Consider the following 26706-nt stretch of genomic DNA (forward strand, 5'->3'; position numbering starts at 1 on the left):
TACTTCTCCTCATAACTTCCTTTGTGAATATGTATGTCCCTTTGTAACTTAAAAATATTCTTCTGCCATATATCCCCAAAAAGGAAAAGGAACAGTTGGATTATCTTCATCTTCATATAAATAAATTCACTGACTCGTAGGATCTGTAAGCAGAATAAGAGCCAAATAAAGATCCAGGTTCTGAAACTGGACTTTTCAACGGAAAGCAACAGTATCAAGAATATGAAACTCAAAAGTATTAAAGACACATAAGAAGCATGTAGAACAAAAGGACATGTTAATCACCTCTGAGAGTCTTCCTGTTCACATTTCTTTGAATCCTCTCCTTGTTCTGCATCAACAGATGAGCAATGGCTCTCCGACTTTTCAAATTCAGCCACTTCACTTACAAGCTTAGACTTCTTCAGTGAAGATAGGAAAATCTTCTTTACTTCTGAAGACCCAGAGACTGACGCCATGCATCTAATAGCATCCTAAAGAGGCAAAGAAGCACTTAAAAGATCACACATCATTTTAATACTTACTAAATTCTTAGAAGCACAATAAATATAGCAAAACAACATCAGCATGTATTGCGCATAAACCATATCAAGCACCTACTTGAAAAAGCCAAGTTTTACTAATTCTTTGTACTTTGTAGTATCTTACTTTATTTTAAGGGCAACAGTCTTTATTGGGAGTGTAGCCAATGCACATGAACAAAGGCATAGCATGCACATGGCATCATGGGGGGGAGATTTCCAACTTTCATGGCAGGGCAGTTATTTCTTCCCTGTGTCTTGCAATGGATGGTACTCTCACCCAGAGATCTTTCCTCCTTTTTTTATTGGTCATGAACTTTTTAACATCGATTTTGAAGAGAAACTTACGTCGTTGAAACATCACTGATTAAAATATATATTGACCCAGTTTTGATGTTTTTCACCTCTCTCTGTTTTTCTTCTTGTCTCTCTTCGTGAGGCCCTTAGTGCACTTTAACAATCCTTCCAGTTGGTGAATAAAAATTCATTGCCAAAAGGAAGAGGAAGCTGGGAGGTGGGGGGTTCCAATCTCCAGAAGTAACGATATCAGCAACATTGGAGTGCTTAGAAAGGCCACAACTATAAGCGAAGCAGGGCCTGGGGGACATCAAGTGCAGGAGAACGACCATAGGATGCCAATGGTCCAGTGGCTCCAGCCACAGAAAGGTGGGAGAACCATCCACATTTTGTTGCAAATGGCCTGTAGAGAAATTGAGTAACTTCAAGATCTTGCACCAAGCCCAAAAAGCATCCAAGGATATGGACTCAAGCAGAGGGAGCCAGACAGACCCAACCCAAATATTATGGTGGCTGGAGGTTGACTTCCATACAACTTGATAATACCAATTGTGATTAAATCTTCAATTTTTCTCATGCCAAGGCCAGCTTCTTTGTACAGGAGACAAACTGCAGACAGCTGATGGCACATGAGATTTTGTTGTGTTGGAACCTTTCCAAAGGAAAACCTTGGATCATATCAAATTATTACAACACCAGGATTTCTCAACAAGTATCAAACAGCCAAGCTTCTTATGCAAAACCTTCTTGGGTAGGTAATTTTGCTATTTAAAATTTATTGGGTTCTCAAAAAAAAAAAAAAAAAGGAGAACCTGCAATGGTACCTAAATTTAACATGACACATCCATTATTAAGAACACAAACTACCAGAATAAATTACCCATTTCAAAGGAACCAGGATTACTAGTAATTGGTCATCAATCAATATGAAAACTTAACATCATCTTTATCTTAAAACAAACTTCAGAAGATTAAATTAAATGAAGAACATAAATGAAGAACCTTCAAATGTTTGCGACTCTCAGGAGTTGAATCAAAAAACACGTTCGTAAGAGCCTGAAGCAACTCCACAGAATAAACCGACATAGCTCTAATGTTCCTTTTGGCAATTTTCTTTGAGAACTGAAAACGAGCTTTCATGGGTTGCATGAAAGAATCCTTTCCAGCGCAGTCATTTGACCCTTTCATAAGCTCATTAGCATCATGAGTAGAACTAAGCACACTTCTGTTTTGATTGACAAGTTCCTAGAGGAAATAACCATGTTAGGAAGAAAATACAAATGTAAGAGTTAATACAACATGAGGAATGCCAAACTCTCTAGATCACAATTCTACCATAACTGAAACAGAAGGAAGATTTAACATGCTGCATTATTAACAATGATTCAAACCTGCAAAGCGAGGACTACATTCGTAAGCATAGAAGAGTCCTTCTTGAGAAAAGATATCAATAATTTGGCCAAAGGTTCAAACTTTTGATCTATATCAATTGGATACCGACAAAAGGCAGGCAGCAATTCCCAGATGCCACGAGCATAAGTTTGTAGCTCCCGTCGAACAGGAGATTTTTTCACTGGAAAAAATAAATGGAAGTTTCAGAAATTGGTATAGTCAACTATGAAACCTTTAAAAAGATAAAATAATAATAATAATAATAACCAGTAAAGGAAAAAAGAATGAAAAATAAAAAAAAGACAGCAAGGAGATGAAGAGAGCTTGCTACTTGGCCCCTACCAAAACGCATTTCTCTTAATCTGGAAATTACACAAAATAACTAAACCAGATCCCACTACGAACAAGTAGTTGAAAATTATAAAAATTAAGGGAATGGATACAATGCTCACATGACATCCCCCTACCCTAACCCAAAATGAAATCATAGAGGGCTGTAAACACACTTACACAGTGGAACTGGAAAGTGGAAAAGTTAAACAATACAATTTTTCATCACCAACCACCATCTCTAGAGCCTGTACTTGATTGTCAAGAGAATGTAAGAGCATCTTAAGTGCAGAAAAGCAAGGTCTAAAGTATTGGTCTTGAGTATCATATTAGTTGGATGTTTTCGAGAGATACTGTAGGGTGTCAGAGATATGTATCAATTGGTTCAGAATTGTATGGAGCGATCAAAATTGAACAGAAACAATAAAAACAACCAATACATAGTCACTGATCATGCTAAACACTTAAATAAAGAATAACACATACCAAAGAATGTCAAAGATCGGATGTAGATACAGCGCATGCAGTCTTCCCACAAGGATTGAGGTTAATTTTAGGAAGAAATAAGAAGTTTTAAAAACAAGAAGCTTTATAAATTAAATTTTCATTCTTGGGGAATAAACACGCATTTGGGATTGAACTCAAATTCTTCCAAATGTTCAACATAAATGCATCTACATGCCTAATTTTTCCCAAATGCATGTATTTATAGCAAATAATTGAACCAAAAACAAGATTTCCAAAAACTAAGCTTTTCTTTAAGAACCCCCCCCCCCCTTCAATACTTGATGGCTACTTGTTGGATGATGCAAATGTCAAAGTTTCTTCAAAATTATTTGAATAATTTTGAAGTCTTGGATGCAAGCCTAAACAAGATTTGCAGAAGAAAAGCTACAAGAGGAGATTTGAAGTTTTCCCAGTGTTTGCGTATCTTGTCCACCAAAGGCTAGTTGGTTTCATGTTTTAGCAAAAATAAGGGGTTTAACTTAAATCTAGAGTGTAGTGAGATGTATAAGTACATATCATATCGTATCAAGCCACATCGACAAATACATGTACTGATGTACATATGTATTGTGTATTGTGTCATATCAGACCATATCAAACAATATCAGCAACAGATATTAAAACATATCAAAAAAAAACTTATACTTGTTTGCATTGATAGCACCACAGCATCCTATTGTCTTGGACAGTATCGGCCTTCAGTACACATGAAACATGTATTCTTTAAGAAAAATAGACATCCATGGTACCATTTTGAGACTGACGAGTACTGATACATATCAACCAATATGATACATGCCGATATCTTAAACCAGTTCTGCCCACTTCATCTCATTTTTTAAGTCTTTCGTTGTTTAAAGAATTTGTGTCTCATTTCACCTCTCTATTTTTTTCCCATTTTATTTCTCATGTAGGTTGGTTAAAACTTCTTACCAAATTGAACAATTTGCAAAGAGCATATTAAATCTTTAATAAGGTGGGTCCCATTCACTTTTTTCACTTCCTTCCGGTTTTTTTTTTTAATTAATGATAACTTCCGTTGTTAGAATAAACAAGAGCTAAAATTGGAAATTGTCTCATATTTTCTACACTTGGCTTTACTATCCTCACATTCTCCAAGACTTCATTCCCTCACACTTTCACATCCTTTTGACAATAAATCACAGCCGAATAGTATCAAGACATTCATCGTGGAAAAATCCCAACGAGATATTTGACGGAACAACGAGTGAAGTAAAGTAAATGATGATCCAAAGGCTAGAGAAAGCAAAGTTAATAGACATCTCTTCAATGATGTTTGGACAAATGGATGGTTACATGAAATGAGCTAATGGACCACTTAATAGGCATTCCAAAAATAATCAAATGACAACGAAGCTTTAAGGATCAAACATCATTTGACCAGCATATAGTCTGCAGACGATCATACTTTTTGGAGAAAAACCGTTGCATTTCAAAGACCTAGTAAATGAATTGTAGACTCTTTTTTTACCTTCCAATACCAGGCAAATCAAAAGATGGCTAAGGCATGCCAAGAACCAAAAGAAGGAACAACCATAACAAAGGCCAGGAGAAAAAAGTAGGAAAGCGGTTTTCTTTTTTTTTTTTTTTTTTTTCTTTTTTTTCTTTTTTTGTTTTTTTTTTTTGGGGGGGGGAGTGGAAGGCAGCCAATTACGGGCTACTTCAGAATCTTCTATCTGAGCAAGAAGATGGGCCTGATTTTCTGGGAGAGTAGCAAGTACATGACTTTGGACTCTACAGAATGCATTGTGCAAATGAAGGCACACAATAATGATGCCCAGGAATCCAGGATTTGTTTGTGAATTTTAAGAATAGTTGTCAAGGTGTAGTGTCCAGGAAAATTTGTGGGCTATAGGCAGTTCCACCTTACTGGTGATGAATGGCTAGGCTTTTCTTCGTGCATAATATCATCCAAGTAAACGGTTTTATCAGTTACTTAAGGATTTTATCCATAAATAGGCAAGTAGCCTGGATTTTAATCCAATAAAAAAAGATGAAAAAATTAGAATTCCAACAAATAATACCCAATAGGATAATCGCCACACCCCCCAGTTCAAGTACAAAAACTGAATTTTTGGCAGTAGGGGACATTTTCAACTTTTTAATGCTGGGATTTTCTTAAATCTAAGGATTCCAAAATCCTAATATGGTAAGACATAATTAAAAACCAAAAGTACGGTAATATTCATTTCTTTTGATATCTAACAAATAGTATACATTCAAAGCAATTCTGACAACATTTGCATACACCACGTAATGTTTGACTGCAACATAACTCCTTCAATATAAATCAGATTTAAGCAAACTTGGATATGTTGGAAAGCTGGTACTAGGCTCTACCTAATTTATTTATTTTTTTTAAAAAAAAGTCTCATGAAAAGGAAAAAAAACATTTGATCAATCAAACTTCTCAAAATCAATAATAGTAACATTACTTATTTATAAGATCATATGCAAATGGCCAATTCCAAACATAAACCAATGTATGCTTTGATTGTTTCAAACTTCCAATGGCTTGTTTCTTCAGTTTTGTCATCTTTTATTTATACGTTGATTTTTGATGACTTGGAGTGAGTCCTGTGACCTATTAATGGCCCTTTCGTTTTGATAGATTTTTTATCACTTGAAATTGGTTTTTAATGACTTGATGTGGTTTATAGTTGATTTTTGATGATATAAATCGTATAACAGAAAGATTATACCAGAACATTATTAAGCGTCTAGGCATCCTGAGCGCAACCTAAGTGCCTAAGGCTTTTAGGAAAGACCTCAAATGCCTCCAATCACCTAGCATCTTGAAAGCTATTGTGACCCCCTAAGGAGGATCATATAAAATTTACAAAAACCAGTAGGATGACAACATGATCTATGATATGATGGCAAAACTCGAATGCCCCGATGTAAGAAAATATTAAGAACCGTATGTTATGGAAGTACTCACAACAAGCCTTTTCTCAACTAAATGGGGTAGGCTACTTAGATCATCGCCTTCCAATTAGCTCTATTTGAGGCCATACTAGATACAAGGCTTAAGCTATGCATATTGTTTCTTACCACTTCTTTTAAGGTTATCTAAGGAGTGCCCCTAGTTCTTCTAATTCCTGACCTGGATTAAATTATTTATAACCAAAAATAATAATAAAAATAAAAAAACATGTAAAAAGTACTTACAGTTATCACAGATAAATACAACAGCAGCAGCTCAAAAAGAAAGTACAGGGTTGCTTCAGAATAAGCAAAAATTACCTTTACAAGAAGCTCGCTGAACTGATTCAGCAAGTGGTAGAATATGTTCCATCAAATATTCCAGTGATGCTCCGACAGTATACTTCTTCAAAATTGGCAATAACCAAATATTTGAGCAAGTAAACTTTTCATCATCAAAAACAACTGGTATCAATGAAAGTATCTTCTCAGCTCCCATAGCAGTGACAGCAGAACCAATGCATTCTTCAACCTGCATGCAACAATAAAAAAGTGAACATGCAGTATAATTGGCGAGCATACAATGTCCAATAGCATAACAATTGGCTCCAAAAGAGAGTACAATCAACCACAAAAGGGAAAGGAACCAAGCAGAAGTACATGAGTCCATATGGTAACTAAACAATGTATCTAAATCTAGCATCTAGAATTGTAGGGGAGATATAAATACTCAAAAACAGAATGTTCAGACAATTCTGTTCTCAGTCTCACTAGCCAGCAAGAATTTATGGCAGTAATATAAATACATGACATGGGCAAAAGTAGTGGGTGCAACTCTGGCCCTAATGGTCCAAACACACTCTGAGCCTGAATAGGGTCTACCACCAATATTCTGCCCCTGAAGATGGGTCACGATTGGACAAGGGTCAAGGTCGAGTCAGGGTTAAGCGTTTGACCTAGCCCAGCCTAACCCGCCCAGCTCGGCCCAGCACATCCTACCACCGTGTAAGTTATTTGGTGAACATAGACAGCAATATCGAAGTATGATGCAGTATCTGAGCCCGCCCTCCCAATCTAAGAACAAGTCCATGACCAAGTGGAGGGCCAAGGGAGCCACCTACGGTTGCCACCCAACAGCATTGTTTTCAGTTTAATTGCTTTCATTAGTCTACTTGATAGGACAGTGGCGAGATTGTAAATTCTGCCCATGTGAGGGCAAGAATGGTATGTAATTTTTTTTTAAATGTGGTTAATTTAAGTCGGTCCTTGTACAGTCAAATTATAAGATCTATAGTAATTGGTTCAAGTAGTTTACAGATGGGAATGCAAGTCCAATTAGAAAACCTAACCCCTAGGTTGAATAAATAAACCCCTTGACTCGATGAGGAGAGGCAGTTCTGAATACTGAATGAAAAAGCTTCTCTTCAAGCACTTTGAGTGTGTTTTGTTATTGGTTCTGTCAATTAGTTGGAGGATCCAAGTAGTAGAATTTCTGGTTCTATCAATTAGTTTGAAGATCCAAGCCCTAGGAAGGTTCCAAGTGAAGTCCAGCTCAGATCCTTGACAGTGGCGGTAGGAGACAGCCTTTGACCACACACCTTCCACAAAATTCCACCTCCAACAAGGCTCCATTCAAGGTCCTAAACAAATGGTACTGGAAGTTATGTAACTCATTTTCAGGGGTTCCAAAAAGGGCCTACAGCTGTTTCCCTAAACCCTAGGAACCCCAATTCAAACCAGGGGTATTTTGGTCATTTTGGCAAAATTTGGGTGCCTTAGGTCTGGGTCCCAATGAGTCCAATGTATTGTCTGGACCCTATATCCATTTTTATTTTATTTTTCTGATTTTCTGATTTTCTGATTATTGTTTGCAAGATAGTTGAGAGCCCTTGTTTAGGTGAGATTCCCAATTAGGTTGGGATCCCACAATTTGCTTCTACTTTAATCTCCTTATTTTTCGGACTCCATATCTGCTCTTAAAATTTGGATTGGAGTCCTCTAGAGTTAGTTATAGAGTTTTTTTTATGCCAAAGTAGTTGAGTAATAGTTGGGTTTGTTGGATAAGCCAATTATAGTTATAGTTGGTTTTCCAACTTAGAGTCCTTTTTATGTTTTCTTATTTGAGTCTATAAACAAAGCCTCCTTGCTCTATGATCACAAAGTTGAAACTGATGAATAAAATTATTAGTTTGGAGGCAAGTAAGGTAGTGGTCTTCTTGGGAGGGCCACGGCGGATTTGAGTGTTCATCTTCTTCAAGTTCAGCCCATTGTTCTTCAATTTCAGCAATCAATCTTCAATTCCAGCAGTAGTTCAACCCTCTCCCCCCACCCCCAAAAAAAAACTCCCTAACCCATGTGCAAGCATCCCATCCCCTCCTAACCCTGCAGCAGCAGCATCCCTTTCCCAATTGAACTCTTAGATCCCCTAATCCTCTAACTCCCTTTCCCCTTAGGATCGCACCCTTCCCTAGTGCCAGTCCTACTTTTAGGTCCTCCATCAACCCATCATTCACTGGGTTGCAGAATTTTCTGCAATTCATTTTCAACCTTGGAGAACCCTAAACCCTACTTGAACTAGAACTCCATTATCTTCCTAACCCTAACTCCAATTGCCTTCCCCCTTTTAGGATTACCATCCCCACCTCTTCTCTAACACTCAACCCAAACCCTAGCCTAATCCAAAAGTCCCAAACCCTTTAGGATTCATCAAACATATCCTAAACTAACTAGAACTGACATAAACTAACTAGGAATAATCTGAAAATATAAAACACCAACCACAGCCCCTTCATAAGCCTAACCGAATCACATAACAGCATCCCTTACAGCCCTAACCTGGACTTTAAATTCTGGAATTACATTACAGAAACCACTGAAACCCTAAGACCCTTCTATTCAGCCATAAAACCCTGAAACCTAATCCTATACTTAATTCCCACCCAGTTACAGCATAGTATTAACCCTAAAACCATAATCTTTCAAACCTCAGCCTGGCTGAGACCTCCAAGGCCTAACCCTGACCTTTGCCAACCTCAATTCCTCCAAGATATCTTCAATTACAAGCTTCTACAGCCCCAGAAGGCTTCTGGTTCATAGAGAGAAGATCCTGGACTGAACCAATTTTAGGGTTTTATCTCAAATCTTAAAACCCGAGAATTTTGGGTTACATCAGGAAGCCCTCCTTAACCCCCAAGCTTGACAATCGTAATTCTCTGTTCTAAACCCTAGAAATCTGATCTAACTCTCTCACCTAAACCTCAATTCTTATAACTCCCTAACCTGTCCTCTGCTTAGCCCCATATCTTAATCATCAATCCACCAACAGTCCAACAGTCCAACACCCCTCTCACCTTCAATCCCACATTCAGCCTAAGCAGACCAGCCAAACCCTAGAACCTAGATCTACCCACCATTCTTCTTTTTTATCACCCTATTTCGCTCCAAAATTAAGAAACCTAATATCTCCCTCTCCACCAACTCCGCCCATCCAAAATCATTGGAAATTGAAGAGATTATTCTAGGAAATAAAACCTAAATTGGTTCCAAGCTTCACCCAATTCCTGTAAGTTTTTATCCCATATCTCAAAATCTACGCCATCCCAGCCAGACAGACAAAACTTAACCACCACTACCCAATAACCAAACCAAATCCAACCCAGGGAATCAGAAGAATTAGGAGCCAATTGGAGACCACTCATTAAAGCAACTCATACACCCTAACTGAAAGTTAGGTTTGGATCTAAAGTACAAGTCTAGCCCAACAGATCTTGGTCAGTGTGAAGGTTGAAGGTCTGTCCTAGATCGTCTGGCCAGGCCCAGACAGCCCTATAGGTCATAGGTCAACGTCAGCTTAGGGTATTCAGGATCAGGGTCTCAGGAAGCCTGTCCCAACCTGACTCTGTTGCAGCCCTAGGCAAAAGCAAGGCACAAACATCATGGTGCTAATCCTATCATCCTAGCTATTGTTTCTAGGCCACATGGAGGGGTGGTATGGCCGATATGACTTGTTGGAGTGACGCTTCACTTGGAAGTTGGAAAAGCCAGATGTTAAATCTAGTGGGTCCAGCTCAACCATGGGGCTCACTCTTTGTATTTCAGACATTCAAATGAGCCTTGCCCCTTTGTGAATATCTCAACCATTTTTTAAGCTTCGTTTTCCCAAAGTAAACTATATTTGACCCAAAATTTCATAGGTGGACAGAAGATGGTCGAACCATTCTGCACACCAAATTTCGTGTGCCAAAAAGGTGACCATGTAACAGTAGTAAGTAGTAGGCCATTGTGCCAGCCTAGTACAACATTGCACCATCAATGTCTTAAGCAGTAAAGCCAATTAGATGTGACAAGCAAAGAAGAAATACTAGGAAATCCAGTTATTATTCCATTCCATGCAGGAGCCATTGTAAGAATTCAGACACATTAAGAATGGTACTTATAAGAGTCTCAAAAACAAGATTGGACTCACATGCGTCATGGCAGACATGTCTTCCCCTGCATGCATCATCAAGTCTGCAAGTTTAATCACAATTCTCTTCATAGAAAAGAATGAGACCACTCCTACAAAAAGTGAGGAAAAAAAAGAAGCTGATCATTCAAACAAATCAAGACTGAGAAACCAAGAAGCATTTGTACTCAAATAAAACATTCATCACATACATATTCTTCGTAATTAATTTATTCAACTATTATTTAAAAATATATATATTCTGAAAATGCTGAACATTCACAGAAGTAGGTGAACCTTGTGCAGTTCATTACTGGTTGTCTGTGGGATAAGATGGTGTACATGAGTGTGCATGTTATAGAGGATTTTGTACTCATCTCACTGAAAGAATTTCAAACCAATTGCTCATATGAGTCAAATGATGGTTCAAAATTATGAACATTACTCCATGTCATATCATCAATAACCTATCATACACTAAAAGATTCTAATGGCATGTTTTCAGCATGGTTGTAACCTTAAGTCTTGATTTTCCTTTCCCCTGCCCAAATGATACCTATGCTCACCTAGATGCTGTGACAACTATGGTTTTCAAGTTTTTACAACTTTTGAGATATTTTTAATCCATCTAGCATGCTCATTTGATAAAAGTTAATTCATGAGATGAGTTAAGACACCTTCATAAGACAAACCCATCCAAACATGGATCCATTTTTTTTCAAGAGGTCAATCGTAAACTTGCAAGTTCAATAACTCTTGTAATTGTTACTAGCTCCCAATTAATAATAATAAACATGCAGCCTTGGTTTGAATTAGACTTTTGATATTAATAAACAAAAAACCCCAGAATATTCCTCGAGAAAATATTGGTTGAAATATATTGGGTTCTCCATTAAGATTAGGATTTGTTGTTTAAATGTAGCTGATCATTTCTACTGGAAGTTTGAGAACGCTCTCATACTGCCTGGAGGAGGATTGAACTTTTGGCACCATTCAATAGATCAGCTTTACCATCCACATGGAAACTAAGCTCTACCTGAGTTTATTATGATAAATCTCTGATTTTACCAGGAAAATCTAAGATGTGATGCAGATCCAGCACCAAATTCGATATGTACCCATGGAATCAACCTAGAGTGATGGATACAGGTGTTGGGCCTCTGCTCCTAAGTTTTAAGTGGTAACGAGCCTATATGATGGATCTTAATCATGTGTATTATGCCCAAGTACGAAAATATTTTTTTTTCAGCATATAGGTCATTTCAGGATATTCTGTTGGGTCACTTTAATTTTGAGCATATAGGTCATTTCAGCCTTTTTAGCTTGTAGCTTGGATCCCACAACCTCCACACTAAGAGCTGAGAGGATGGTTTTTGTTTTGTACTTTATGCTTTCTTATTGTGATTAGAATTAGGTTTTAAAGCTGATTGAACTTAATTAAAAAACTGACAGGAACCATAGAACTCTATACTACAAGTAAGAATTGGACAACCTGCAGACAGAGGTCTTTACATCTGCATTGACATCCCTCATTTCCTCTCCTCCATTCACCCATTGATTCTAAAAATACTTGACAATTTTAAATTCTGGCATTAGATATGAGGAACTGGCTGACTAGCCATCTACCCATCAGATCAGGAGTTCTTCCATTAAATCAGCTTGGGATGACAAGTGGACCCACTAGTTGCAGGCCAATCAGATCCATTAGGCGTACTCAATTTGTGTCAAAAGTGAAGTACAGAAAACAATCCAAAAAAAAGCTGTAGGTCCATATAGAGCATAAATTTAGTAACAGCTGCTAGTGTCGTAAAGGTTGAAACATGTCAATTCCAATAATTATTAATTAATTGATTACTCATCAGCTGGGGGTTTCCACCTCAACGGGCCTTCTTTCACTTTTTTTCTTGGGGGTGATGATTTTTCTTTTGTGCAGCGGGTTGGGGGCAGTTGTGCTATTCAACCACACCTGTTGTGACATTCAGCTATGGTATATAACCAAAACATCCTAGTAAATCCCTCAGTTTGTAGTGTGAGGTCTTTCTCGCCTTCTCTTTTCAGTTAATACATACCTTTAAATTTCAGACAAAAACAGATAACAAAAAAATCAAAATATATGAAAATGCTCACATAGGTACATAATGCATATAACTCTGTTCAAGGCCCATGTTTCTATTTGTGGAGATGCAAGACTAAGTTACTGACCAAGACTAAGGAACAAAGCTGAAATGGCTCCCAAGATATGCTCATTTGGAACTCCACTGCAGGTATCAAGCATATTCTCAAATAGAGCACAGACAGACTTAATTGCACTTGATTCTGGGTTATCCATAGCATCGTCATCATATAGATTCGTAGGGGTAAGAAAAAAAATTCGACCAATATGATTGCTAATCAATTCTTTTAAGATCACCATAGCCTGTGAAGCAACACTAGCTTCAGAAATTAAAAGACCTGCAAATATGAAGCATCATGTCAGTATTAAACAGACAACAGATGTAACAGGATCTGTAGAGGCTGAACAGAAGGATGTCCAAAAAAATCAAGGCATAAGAAATTTTGGAAATCTTACTGGAAAAACAGATCTAAGGATCATTATTGTAAATATGGCAAATCTTAGACTAGATGGGCTAGATTACCACAAAAATGGAAAATAGTGACACAAATCCAGAATTGAATTGGCCTATTTTCTGGTGAATCAACCTAGGGTTAACAGATATTGGTGTTGAGCCTCTATTTAATGCACTTGTGTGGTCCTTGGCCAATTCTATGAGCACAAAATTTCAGCAGCCAGGCTAAGTACGAAAACAGGAGAATTAATTAGCTTCATTGGTCCAATTATGAAAATTTTGCCCAACTTCAGTTATAAGGGTAGAATAATCATTTCTTATGATTAGATTTCAATTTTAAGTATCCTACTTAAAGCAAATAGTTTCTATTTTCAGTTAGGAGTTCAAGTCGTCAATAGAACTGCATATATAAATGAACCCCTTAACTCGGGGAAGGCACCCAACTTTGATATGATAAAGCTTCTTACTTCCAGTGATGTAATCATGTAACCAGCCCCCAGCCAGCCCCAAAAGAGCCAAGAAGAAAGCCCAAACCGGGGGGCAGAATCTGACCAAGGGCAAACTTGTCATTTTCCACCCCTTGGCTCAAGTCATCATCAGTAGGATCAAGTCCAGATTAATTTCTGAAGTTTAAATATGTTTTTATTTCATATTTTAGAGTTCTAGTTGTTGAGTTAAAGTTGGTATTTGGTTGTTAGTGTGATTCGTTAAGATAGGATTTGCTAAATTAAAAACCTTATCTTAAGGGTAGTTTATTTTAGTCAAGTTCTATTTTAGTAAAGTCCTAGTTTGTTAAGTCTTGGTTACTTATGAACAAAGTTTCCTTGTTTGAGTCTAGTTGGGTTTGAGTGGCTATAAATAGCCTAGTCCACAATGCATAGAAGAAAACTCAAAAGAAATTGTCAAAATTTCAGTCGAAATGTCTGCATTTTTCAAAAACGAGACAAAATTCCAATTATTTAGGAAAGTATCAAATTTTTACCAAAATTTAGGAGATTTTGATCATTTTGGAGGTTTCAACCGAAATTTCGACCATATTAACATTCCAACTTGTTTTTCCTCAGTTTTTGTTGTTTTTTATCCCATTTTCACCTAATTTCCACAACTCCTTTGCCTTCAAGCACCTCTTTTGATCATCTTTTGCCTCCAAACACCTCCTAAGCCACAACAGCTACAAAGGAAACTCCGGCAACAATAGAATGTGAAGCATGAGCCATACCCAACAGTTCCAAACTTCCCCTTTTTTTATTTTTGTTTTGTTCATGCCTAAAATGAACTTGTATTGCCTTGAAATTAATATATGTTTAGCCTAAGACTATGATCTATGATTGTGTTTTGTTAAACTTATTTTTTTTTTATTTGCTACCATTTTTTCATTTTCTGATTTTAATAATTATTTTCTAACATTTTGTATTTTTATTTTATATATATATGATATATAGGCTTCAAATTAATATATGTGAGACACCATCACTTTATCAAGTTAGTCATTTTATTTTGTTGACTTGTTGTATATGTAACCATTCTACCAAACAATTCATGTATGCTAATGATTCTATGCCTGTATGCAATACAGTTTGTACTTGTCGGAACCAGTCATTTGTTAGTATACTTGAATGATAAATTTTCAATGGTATTTTTTTGACAAAATACTAGTTCCATTGTGTTTATTATGCTTTAAATAGGTAGAAGGCAATAAATCAGATGAAATGGATGTCATATAAGGCCCGAAACCAAGGGTCGAAAATTTCGAAAAAAATTCACATGTTTCAATGGTCGAAACCTACAAATTTTGGCCTTTTCTTGGGTCAAAATCTTGGTTTCGACCGAAATATTTCCCTTGCCACAATGTATTTTTGAGATTTGAGATCATGATTAGTGAATTGATTGAGTGAAAACTTAGCTTGAGAAGTCGTGGGATTCCCCTAGGAACCTTGTGGCTGGGTAGTAATAGTGTTCTTTCTTCAATTCTGAGATTCAGCATCTTCTTCAAGTCTCCTCCTTCAACTCTCGCAAGAGCAGTCATTCACAAATTAAGTTTAGAAATCCCTAACCCCTTCCCACATCTCCAGCCATTCCCACCCCAACCTCAAGCCACTGTAGATTCAAATCCCAATCTTAATATCTCCAAAGGAGCCATAAATTCTGGTGTTCTGAACTTCTGCCCTTCATCTTCTTCCTTGAGAAAGTTGCAGAATTTTAAAATTCCAGAAGACCCCAATCCCTTGACACCTCAACCCCTCTTTCCTAAATCAGTTACTAAACTGCAGACTACAGAACATCACCCCATTCCCCAAACCCTAACCCATCCCTCAACCCAACCAAAACCCTAAGAGTTGCCCTAAAATTCAAATTTTGAATCCTGGATTTTGAATTTCCTTACATTTTAGACCTGTTCCAGCATTCCTGCAACTTTATAGACCCCTTTAAACCCTAGCCAAAACCTCAAGAGCCCCAATTAGCTGCTGCAACCCTATTAAAAGATCCTGGAAGCTAACCCTAGCACCTGGGTTACACCATCCAGTATTCTCTTGTGCATTGCTGCTGCAATTGAGTTTCTTCAATTTGGAAGGTCCAAGATTGAAGAACAATTAAGGTCTATGGTGAAGTCAAGCCTAAATTCTTACTATGGTTTTTTTTTTTTTTTTTTTTGGGGGGGGCTAGAAACTATGGTTGAATTAACAACCTACAAATTCCATCTCCATCCAATTCAAAGCTTCACAAGGCTCACCCATCTAGGCATCTGGCAGACTACCCCATCCCCCTTCTCCTATCACCCTTTTTCCATTTTTCTTGAATTTTCAGACTTCCCAATACACTCAAAATTCAAGGTCACAACAACAACAACAATAAGCCTTTTCCCAACTAAATGGGGTCGGCCTCATGGATTCTTGCCCTCCAATCAGTCTCAAGGTCATGCTGATCAAGGCCTAAGCTATACATATCCTTTCTCACCACTTCTCCTAAGGTTATCTTAGGTCTACCCCTAGCTCTTCTAGTTCCTTCAATATGGATTATATCACTTCTCCGAACAGGAGCATTTATAGGTCTCCGTTGAACGTGGCCGTGCCACCTCAAACGACTTTCTCTAAGCTTATCACTTATGGGAGCAACTCCCGACCAACCTAATATGATCGTTCTTATCTTATCCATCCTAGTTTTGCCACTCATCCATCTTAGCATTCTCATTTCCGAGTTTATCTATATGATTCTTTTAACACCCAACACACCACATCTGCACAACGGTCCATAAAATTTTCCTTTAAGCTTTAATGAATACGCCGATCACATAAGACCCATCACCTCTCCACCATCCACCCTATTTAATCTTTGAAACCTCATCTCTAAATCACCTCACTTATGATTAACCTAGGTACCTAAAACAATCACTCCAGGAATCTCTATCGTCAAGTATCACCACTTCATCAACCCGATCATGACTAAAGTTACAAACTAGATATTCCTCGATCTACTAATTTAAAGCCATTCCAAAGCTACTCTCCATGATTCTAATTTGGTATTAATCCCCACTTGTCTCATCAATCAACACAATATCATCCCAAAAAGCACGGACCTCATCTTGAATGTCTTTGTTAATTCATCCATACCAGCAAATAGATTTTCAATATATATTTTTTATCTTATGCTTAAAGTTACCCTTGATGTAGCCAACTGTTAAATCTTTTCCCCAACTCTAACACTACAAACCATCATACATATCCTTAACTATATCTACATATTTACTTCAAACCCATACTCAAAAACCCAGACTCTATCATAACTTCTATCAATAAATACCATATAATCTACATTTCTATACCCCATAATCTCCTAATAATAAATAGCCTCCTAGATCCCCCATAAACCCAAATCTCCAACTATAGTTAATTCTCAACCGTTTCAATATTTCCCATAATTTCATCTATCTCATCAATTTAATGCCTCTATAGTTATTACAACTAATATCTCCTATTAAATTGGAACCACAACACTCTCCTCCAACATCCGGCATTTTCCCCTCATAATCATAAACAACTATCAACCAAACACATCTAAGCTAATCAAATAACAACCCAAACCACTCACAAAATCACATATAATTCACCTAAAAACCAAAATAAAAGAATGCTCATTATAAACAAAAAAATTAAACCCCCCACCACTTTACCACCCATAATACATCTAACATTAAATCTCACCTCCTATCCCTCATCTACATCTATAAATATTTCCCTTCCTTTGCCCAACTTATGTATAACTCTTCAACTCTTCCCCAAATTTATATTTCTATCTAAATACTTTGAAGACTCAACAACCTTAGTTATTTTAAACTACCTTTTTTTAGGTACATCATCCCCCCAACCCTAATATCCTTAGATCCTAGTTTGACACCATTCTGACCATTCAGTTTCAAGATATAAGTAGTTTCTTGAATTCTCATGGCCCCCAAAGTTTCTTGAATTCTCATGCTCCCCAAAACCCCCCAAAGCAACACTAATATCTTCTAATTTAACTGCCCAAACCCAACCACAGTTGGGGGATCACATTCGATTTTTATTTGCAGCAGCGGCTGCAGCACGTACGAAAAATGATCCAACAGTGTGAAATCAATTGGCAGGGGTACATCTGTAAATATGACTTCTTATTTTTACAGCCAAGGATTTAATCTTTTACAAATTTACAAAATGGAAGTCCCTTGCTCTACCCGATCTCAAACCCCTATTTCTCATGCCCTAGGGGATTCTCCCATTCCCTGGTCAGATATAAACCTTGGTGACTCATTTTCTCCAAATCACAGGAATTTGCTGCCATAGTGACACAGAGACAGAGAGCAGGGGTAGAACAGAGACTGAGCAATTCACGGCAACCAAGCCCCCAATTTTACAATTCTGCTTATGGAAAATGCCCCAAATGCCTTCTCTGAAAGCTGTCTAATTGTATTTCGCACAACATGTCGATAGCAGATCTGTGGCACCCCAATTAAGCAATAGGTTCTGTTTGCTGTTTCAAACGGTTAAATTAACCCAAAAGAATACAGTTCCTCTACCCTTCTCTATGCAGAAAACGCAAGGTTTCAAGTTGGGACGTAAGCTTGTGACAGTCTTCAAATGGATCCTGAAGTGTAAACCAAAACGAGGTTGCTATAGGGTTTTAAAACATCCATCATCTCAAATCCTGAAGGGTAGTATGATTTCGAAACTATTTGATTGGGGTTGAAATCTGAAGTGAGGAGCACAGGGTCTTTGCAATGGGAAGCCCAGGTCTCGATATGTGTGTCCTAGGCTGAAGCCATTGGAGAAGAAGCCAGATCTGGCGGTGCCCAAAGGACACCTGGCAGTTTATGTCGGAGAGAAGGATGGTTACCCACCATAGGATGTTGGTTTCAGTTATCAACTCAACCATCCTTTGTTCGCAGAGTTGTTGAGAGAAGCAAAGGAAGAATATGGGTACTAGCACACATTACCATCCCTTGCCTGATTTCTGATTTTGAGAGTGTCCAAACCTGGATTGTCGCCGGCAAGAGCTTCTGTAAACAGGCATTTAAATATCGCATTTACTGCAGTTATAAAGACGATTAAAATGTAATTTAGATACGCATTTAATCCGTTGATTCTTGGAGAAAATGAGTCACCAAGGTTTAATTCCAACTAGGGAATAGGAGAATAGCTGATTCTTGAAGAAAAGATCTCAGAAAAATGTTAATTTCCAACTATGGGTTGAGAAATTGGGGTTTGGGATCAGATAGAACCAGGGACTTCATTTTGTAGATTTGTAAAAGATTAAATCCTTGAATGTAAAAATAAAAAAGTCATATTTACAGATATACCCCAGCCAATTGATTTCACACTGTTGGATCATTGTACATGAGGCGCAATTCTGAGTGTCAGCTGCAAGCTGCAGCCGCTGCTGCAAATAAAAATCCATCATATCCCTACATTATTACCTACATTCCTCCAAGTTACAACCATTTTAACACCTACAAACCCCAGTTCTCCATCTCATGGGATGGGCTAAGTCGATATCATACATATTTGGGGAGGGCCTTGGCGCAATGACCTGTGGATCAGATTTGTAGCCTGAGGTCAAGGTACTGGAACAGCCTTTCAGCAAAAATTGTTCCGGTAGGCCTGCGCAGCAAACCCCCCCCCTCTCCTCGAGACTCTGCTTTTGTAGAAGCCTTCAATATCAGGTTCACCTTTTTAATCTTATTGCAGAGTTATCACACATTAAATAACCTTTTCTGTTGCTACCACCCACTGTTCTGCATCAATAAGGCTCTCTACCAAGCACCTGCTGAAAATCTTCACATCCCTCAACCCATTAAAAAAAGTCATACACAGTGCACAAGGCTGCCATGCTTAGCAAGGTCCAGAGAGGGTTCAACCCATTAACTTCACTAATTCACAACAAAATATCTTAAGGCAAAGTGCAACAATGGATGTCCATGTTTGCCTAGCTAAGGCATGATTCAAAATAGCTGCAAGGTTAAAGAATCAATTTCATTTTCCTTTATAAACCAACAATAGAACATGTGATAAGTGTACAGAACTGGATACTAACAGCAACAACTCTGCATTTATGTTGTCCATCATACAAGCATTTATAATCAAATAATTCCAGGAAAAGCAGTAGAAGTAACATATAGAAGACAAGAATTCATCAATGATCAAGATACAAGGTAACAAGGATCCAAAATTCTCAAGCAGCGTACCTGACAAGGAACTAAACACCAGAGGAAGATCTATGATACATATTTTAGGATCTCCAGAATGAAATTTGCTCAAACCACTTTTAATCAAGTTGGCAGCATAGATGACAGTGTCGACTGGGTTCCTCTCACTAGAAGATATATACGAAACAAGTGAAGTCATAATACTCTCTACTTCAGGAACAATAATTTGGGGTCTCATAGATGCAAAAAGGACCTCAATAATACTAAAAATGTGTCTAGTAAGTGGCGAGAAATGGCACGTCAAGAGCTTACACATTTCTGACAGTATTTTCAAACTGACATTGTCAGATAGAAATGGAATCATAAGCTTCACTGCATTTAGCCAATGGAGGACCTCCGAAGACTCCGCTTTCAACAATATTTCATTTTTAGATCCATACATCACCCTCGCATTATTTAACTCGATTGCAGAAGGGATATAATTTCTGAATAACGAGAGCACCATTTTGCTTCCTTTATCAGTGATAAGTGAAGATTGAAATGAAGAAAAAGAATTTTCAATGCACACCTGGGCACATCTCCGAACCTGCAATATGAGAAGCAGAAAAATTACCTAAAGCATAAAAAGCAAAGCATAATGCATCATCATTCACTGTAATATATCTCAAGTTTGCAACTCAAAGCACATTATACATACATAAATAAAGAATTTTGGGTAACAAGACAATCAGAAAACCAAGGATGCTCCTTGAAACAGGTGACAATATTCAATAGATCAATGCTTCGAATTTCTTTTATAAGTGATGAAGGGGTGACAGTAACAGCCAGGAGGTCCACAGTTTACCAACTGCACTAGGCAGTTGTTGTTGTTGAAAATGATTTGAATTACTACAAAAGTGAACTAGAATCGAATGAGTCCATGACATATTATGAATAAGGACATCAAGTACTACTAAATGCTGATCCCATGCAACAAAGACCAATAGGAGCACCTGCAAGAAAAAGCATCCCAACTCGAATCCTCTAACAGGAAAAGGTATGGCTGAAAACTGATGTAAACCCCAATCAAGGGTTTGTCTTCAGGATCTATTCAAGTGAACCAGCAGTGAGGTTAGGTTTTTACAACCTTATGGTTGAGGAAAAGGGGCTGATTTGAGGGACCTAGGGTTTTGGAAAGGGTTGGCAAAGGTTCGGGTAGGGATAGGGATCTAGTGCTTGTAGAACTTCAGATCTGAACCTTGCTGTAATTTAGAATTGAGAACTGAAGCTCAGATTTAAGGTTTAGGAAATTAACGATTTGTTAGAAATTAAGATTTCTATTTAGGATTTAGGAAATTAAGGATTTATTAGAGATTCAGGTTTCTAATGTTCTACAGTTTGTTGGGTTTGGTTAGGGTCGAAGGTAAAGTAAAGGGAGGGGATGATGGATCCTAGAAAGAGTTGGATTCAGTTGAGGGTTTAGGGAGATAGGATTTTGGCAAAGATGAGTTGCCAAAGGTAAAATAGGTTTAGAACCCTATTTTCTCTACTTTGAGCTGTTTGGATCCATGTAGCCAATCCCTAAGCATGGACAAGGATAGGTTTATTGTTTGTTGTTGATTGCCCTATATTTGAAACCCTTGGGCCTAGGCTGCTCTACATCACTTACCAAGCCTGTTGGCGTATCACATGAATTGAGTACCACCCTGGAGAACGAGCTTGCTTTGCCTCTCTTGCATATCCTCCAAATAAATCAAAAAGATGGAAGATAGGCCCCTAACACAGCCCAGATATATCAACAGGTTACCCAGTAAGCAATAAGCAATTCCGAAGATGTTGATCACCTTTTCTTTTCCATTACTATTCTCTATCAGTTCAGAAAATAATCCTTCGCACTTGTTGGCTTCATCAAAGAACCATCCTTCCCTTTTATACAGAACAGAGATGGATTCCAAAAAAAAAAAAAAAAATACAGGATAACCAAATCTCAGACATCATCAATAAGCTTGCCCTTAGTGCTTAATTCACCCTCTTTGGTGGACAAGGAATAGAAGAAGATCGGACTTCACATCACATACTATAAGTAATACGACAGATCGGAGAAGGTACACCATTTAGATCAGACACAGGCTTTCTACACTTCATACTGCAAGCCCAGACACAAAAAGAAATTGATATTCTATTATAAGTTTGGACCTTCCTCTTCTTTTCCCCCAGCCCCAGTTTTATATCATCTTTCACTAGTGTTTCCTCTTCCCTAGCTTTGGAAGTATCACCATGGTGCAAATTTTGGGCGAAACCTAAGTTTTGACCCGGCTAAAAATCGAAATCATTTCACTAAAACACATCGATCTGGCATTGGAGGAGTAGCACAGGATCATACCCATCAAATGGTTTTTGCTTTTGGCCAAGGCACGGGTTGTCAAGACCCCCTTATATCGAAAGCTCTTGCCATTAGAAGAGGTCGTACTCTTGCACATGAATTCAATTTGTCTCAAGTATGCGTGGAAAGTGATAACCAAGCGTTGATGCTCTCCTTACAAAGCCCGACATCCTGACACAGCTGGAAACTCACTCACTTAATCACTGACATACTACAGTTAGCTACCTCTTTCACTGAATGCACTTTCCTGCATATTCCCAGAGAGGCTAACTTTGTGGCGGACACACTGGCCAAAAATGCAGCAATCTCCCAAGATCGATTTGTGTATCTACATTCCCCACCCCCTTTTAATCTTGGGTCTTTCTCTTTGATTCCCTTATGTGTAAACTTCCTAGAGGTTTTCTTTTGAATCAATAAAGTTCCTTTTCTTACCAAAACAAAAAAACAAAAACAAAAAATAAAGTAAGTATGCTTTTTACCCTAACTTATTTATCCTCCCCCCATCCCTTCAAAACTAAAAAATAAATAAAAATTAAACAGAATAATAGAAATAAGTCCTGTGGTTCCTTCTACTACCGTAACTTGTCTCAGTGCAGATTATTCAGTATCTTGATTGCTAAACGTTATCGGTTTTCTTACATCCTAGTTTTAACCTTACCAGTCTTTAGAGAATGATGTAAGAGCTCAGCTAACATACAGTCAATTTTAATATATTGAAGAAAAAAAATTCAAACAAAAATTGGTAGTTGGTAGTTGGTACAATTCATACCTTAGGACGTTTATCAACCGAGAACTTTAGAAGCATCTCAAACGGGACCTTTAGAGCACTCCAGTCATCCAGGTCACAGAGACGCAATAGAAATCCCAACGCTTTTATCAGAGACCGCGCAGTAGCAGTGGATACAAGTTCCTGAGGCCCACGTAGAACCTTTACAATAACGGAAACAGCCTCAACAGCCCTCTCCGGAGGAATAGATTGCGAAGGAACAACAGGCAAAAGTATAGCAAGTAACGAAGAGAGAGCTGCCGTGGCATTGGAGTCTGCAGTCTCAGCAGCGTCATTAATGGAGGTGATGGCGGCAGCAAAGTAAGAAGAGGAAGTAAGAGGTAAACCTTCCTCTTGGATAATTGCTTTCATGGCGGCCGCCGAAGCACAGAGGTGACGGTGCTGTGAAGCAGATGACTTGCCGTAACGCTCCATTAATCTCTCACATATGTCCGAATTTTCATCAGCAATCTTGCCGCCGAGTAATAAGTCATGTTCTTCTCGTTCTTCCTCTGCCATGGCGTCCATGTCTTCCACTCTTTTCCTCTTCATTAGCTCTGAAGGCCTGAACTCTGTAGAGTAAAGCAACTCGACGAGTTTGGTTTTTGCCGTTTTGATTCTCGAATGAGAGCGGAAATCCTTTCTTGAGGGTTGTGTAAGGTTACAATCCATGTATCGGTTAGGGAATCGTATTACCGATACGCCCTATATCGGATATTTATCCATACAAATCGGTTTTTTTTTTTTTTTTTTTGAAGGGTAACTTGTTACCAAGGGGGTGGGAACTAAATTACTAATATACACCGCCGAATGGGTGCGAACTCAGGACCTTTCTGTGGAAGGGCAGGTCTTCAACCGCTTGACTAACCCATCATTGGCTATCCATACTTCTTTAGCCAAGAGTTGATCATCTCTCTCGATGGCTTTACAACTACAAATTATGTGGGACCCATAAATAAAAAATAAAAACCCTAATCATGTGGGCCCTCCTGTAATTTGTGGTCAATAATCATCCCGAGAGATGATCCAAACTCTCTTTAGCTCACGTTAATCTGTGTTTTCTGTGCGGGAGATGATCCGAACTCTCTTTAGTTCAGCCCAAAACCCACATTTCTTCAATTTTTTGATATGGCTGACAGACATGTGTCATTCATCTAAGAGAAATGAATAGTTTATTTCTTACAAATAAATTGACCTGATAAATTCCACCCAACTCTACCCTTACTCTTTGGAAATAAAGCCCGATTTTTTGAATTTGCATTAGAAGATCAAATATCAAATAAGTGGTTGTAGGGGTTTGGGTACTCTAAAAGCTTAGGTGAATGGTTGCACTCGTATGTCAATAGAAGGTGTATGAGCATTGATATTGTCCTAAAAACTCTTATTGTGAATACGAATGCTAAGTGAGGTATCTTGGATAATGTCATGGAAGCTTTCTAAGGAAGATAGATAAGAAGAATATTATAGCATGGGCTACAATAATCAGAGCATGCATTGTGCATAGCTATGGTGACAAAGCCCATAACTCATAAGTGTAATCAAAGAAAAAGAGAAATAATTTATATATAAGTGTTTTTGCCATTAAGTTTCATAATTATTTTCTGATAAAATTTCAATTTGACATATTAAACTTATTATTCATTCCACAACCAATAGAGAAAAGTCATCAATCCATTTTTTTACAAAAATTAGATTATTTATATTGAAAAATTTGTAAAAATAAGAACAGAACAATAATTAATAAATGTATAATACAATTACCACCAAAATATAATGACAAATCCCCCCCAAAAAGGGGTAAAAAACCCCCCTTTTTAAAAAAAAAAAAACACCCACCCAACACAAAAAAAAAAAAAACAAAATTATTTTTTTTTTTTTTTTTTAACCCAACCCCCCCCCAAAAACAAAAACCCCCCCCCCCCCCCCCCCCCCCCCCCCCCCCCCCCCCCCCCCCCCCCCCCCCACCCCCCCCCCCCCCCCCCCCCCCCCCCCCCTCCCTTTCCCCTAAAATGACTTGGAAACAGGAGAAAAAACCAAACAGTTTTTCTGCTTGGATCTAAAAAAACTGCCATGATTAACTCCCAAGAAAACTATTAAGGGATAGTATATCGTAGCAAGATATATCTACATGTTATTAAATAGATTTATTCAAAATACATTAGGTGAATAAATGTCAAAATAACGATTGGCCAATGCTTCACGCTGGGAAGCCGTGCTAGTCCACAACCGGCTAATGCTTGCATAGGTCAAACTTGAAAGTCTGAACATTGCCTAGTTGGGGGCACAAGAACACCATTACGGCATCCCCTTTAGTTTACCAATTAAGGAAAAAAAAAGAAGAATATTGGTGGTGGGATTCATCTCAAATCTATCTTATAATCTTTAGGGATATCAAGAACACTTCAAAATGAAGGTATGGTATTTATGTTGTTAGTTTAACCTAAAACATGCTTTTCAAAAAAGAAAGAAATATATATTTTTTGTTTTATATAAAATATGAATAAACTTCATTCATCTACTTGATAAATGAGGATTTTGTTTGCTATGAACATTAAAACCCATTAAATTACACCAACGAATAATAATTTCATCTTATAAATCATAATGAGATGTAATGATAGTATATGACTTCAAATATTCTACTATGAATTTACATCATATATGGAGAAGGAATAATTTTTCCTCCATTTAGAAATAATACGCAGCCAATATAACGAAGAGGAGGGAATTTGCTCAGGTACCAATCAACTCACGCAATTTTATTTCGTCAATAACACTACTATAGTTTAATATATCAATCAGTGGATGACTTTTATAATAATGGACTGAGTTTTTCAAAATGGTGACAATCACAAATATATATATATATATATATGTATATATATTATATTTATTCTTTTTAATGAAGAAAAAAAATTTATTAACAAATGAGTCAATACAACAACTATAATTTTTCATTCATAGCTAAATGATCGACGGAGTGCTAATGGGTCAAAATTTCATGTGTCATACGAAATGGATACATTTCCAAGAAATTTGCCACTAAATTAACAAACCTAATAATATAATTAATATAGAGCACCTTAGAAAGAGTTCTGAAGTTGAGTATATTATATAAAAATATAAATATTGACTATATAGTTAATTAAAAATAAAAGACATTTAAAAAAAAAGTTGTATGTATTTTCGGGGGATTTTTTTTTATCAAATCAAGTAAAAGAAAAATACTTGAAATTTCAATTACAATTTAAGTGACATTGAATCAAAATTGTAAATTCACATGAAAATGAAAGCCACATAATAAATTATAATTGTCTTTTTTTTCTTTCTTTCTTTCTTTTTTAATTGTATTTTTAAGCATTGATTAATGGATAATATTATCATACAAACTTATTTAAGTAGAAGAAAAAAATTATTTTTTTGGATTTGAGTTTTATCGATTTGGGCTAGCTTAAGTGCATCTTGATTGTATCTTAAATATAGTTTTTTATATGTAAAATTTAAATATACAACAAGACTTCATTCTTAACCCTAATAAGATTCAAACCATTGATCTTATTCTATAAAGCATTGGTGTGATGCACTAACTAATAGATTAAAATGGACATTTTTATATTATTGCTTGCATTCGGGGTTATATACCGTAGTATACTAGATAGATCCATATAATATTTATATAAATTTATTCAAAATACATTGGGTGAATGGGTATCAAAAAGATATTTTTTCTCGACAGTTATGGTATTTATTTCAAAGTGTATATTATAAACTTCATGAATATGAGAAACACTTGAAATAGATGCATGCTAGTTGTGACATTAGTTCAACATAAAACATGCTTTTTGAACAAGAGTAATTATCTTCTTTATATTAAATAGGAACAAGTTGCTTTCACCTATGT

The 26706-nt window shown here is 37.1% G+C and overlaps 1 protein-coding gene and 1 pseudogene across 1 annotated transcript in view; one reads left to right on the forward strand and one right to left on the reverse strand.

The window, feature by feature from the left end:
- The window catches only part of LOC149001758 (ARM repeat superfamily protein), a 58154-nt gene extending 34704 nt beyond the window's left edge, over nt 1-23450 (reverse strand). Inside the window, exons 1-8 of the mRNA XM_089138084.1 lie at nt 22809-23450; nt 19717-20263; nt 12640-12888; nt 10459-10550; nt 6315-6525; nt 2210-2391; nt 1821-2063; nt 286-473 (exon numbers count right to left, since the gene is read on the reverse strand). Of these exons, the coding sequence (XP_088994210.1) occupies nt 286-473; nt 1821-2063; nt 2210-2391; nt 6315-6525; nt 10459-10550; nt 12640-12888; nt 19717-20263; nt 22809-23357 (2261 nt within the window). The 5' untranslated portion in view covers nt 23358-23450. The remainder of the gene's footprint in view (nt 1-285; nt 474-1820; nt 2064-2209; nt 2392-6314; nt 6526-10458; nt 10551-12639; nt 12889-19716; nt 20264-22808) is intronic.
- Nucleotides 18060-18583, forward strand: LOC149001760 (auxin-responsive protein SAUR36-like; annotated as a pseudogene).
- Nucleotides 23451-26706: the final 3256 nt, after the last annotated feature.

Source organism: Hakea prostrata, chromosome 10 (assembly GCF_041222555.1).
Source record: "Hakea prostrata isolate BN-2017 chromosome 10, UWA_Hpros_2, whole genome shotgun sequence".
Classification (NCBI taxonomy): Eukaryota; Viridiplantae; Streptophyta; class Magnoliopsida; order Proteales; family Proteaceae; genus Hakea; species Hakea prostrata.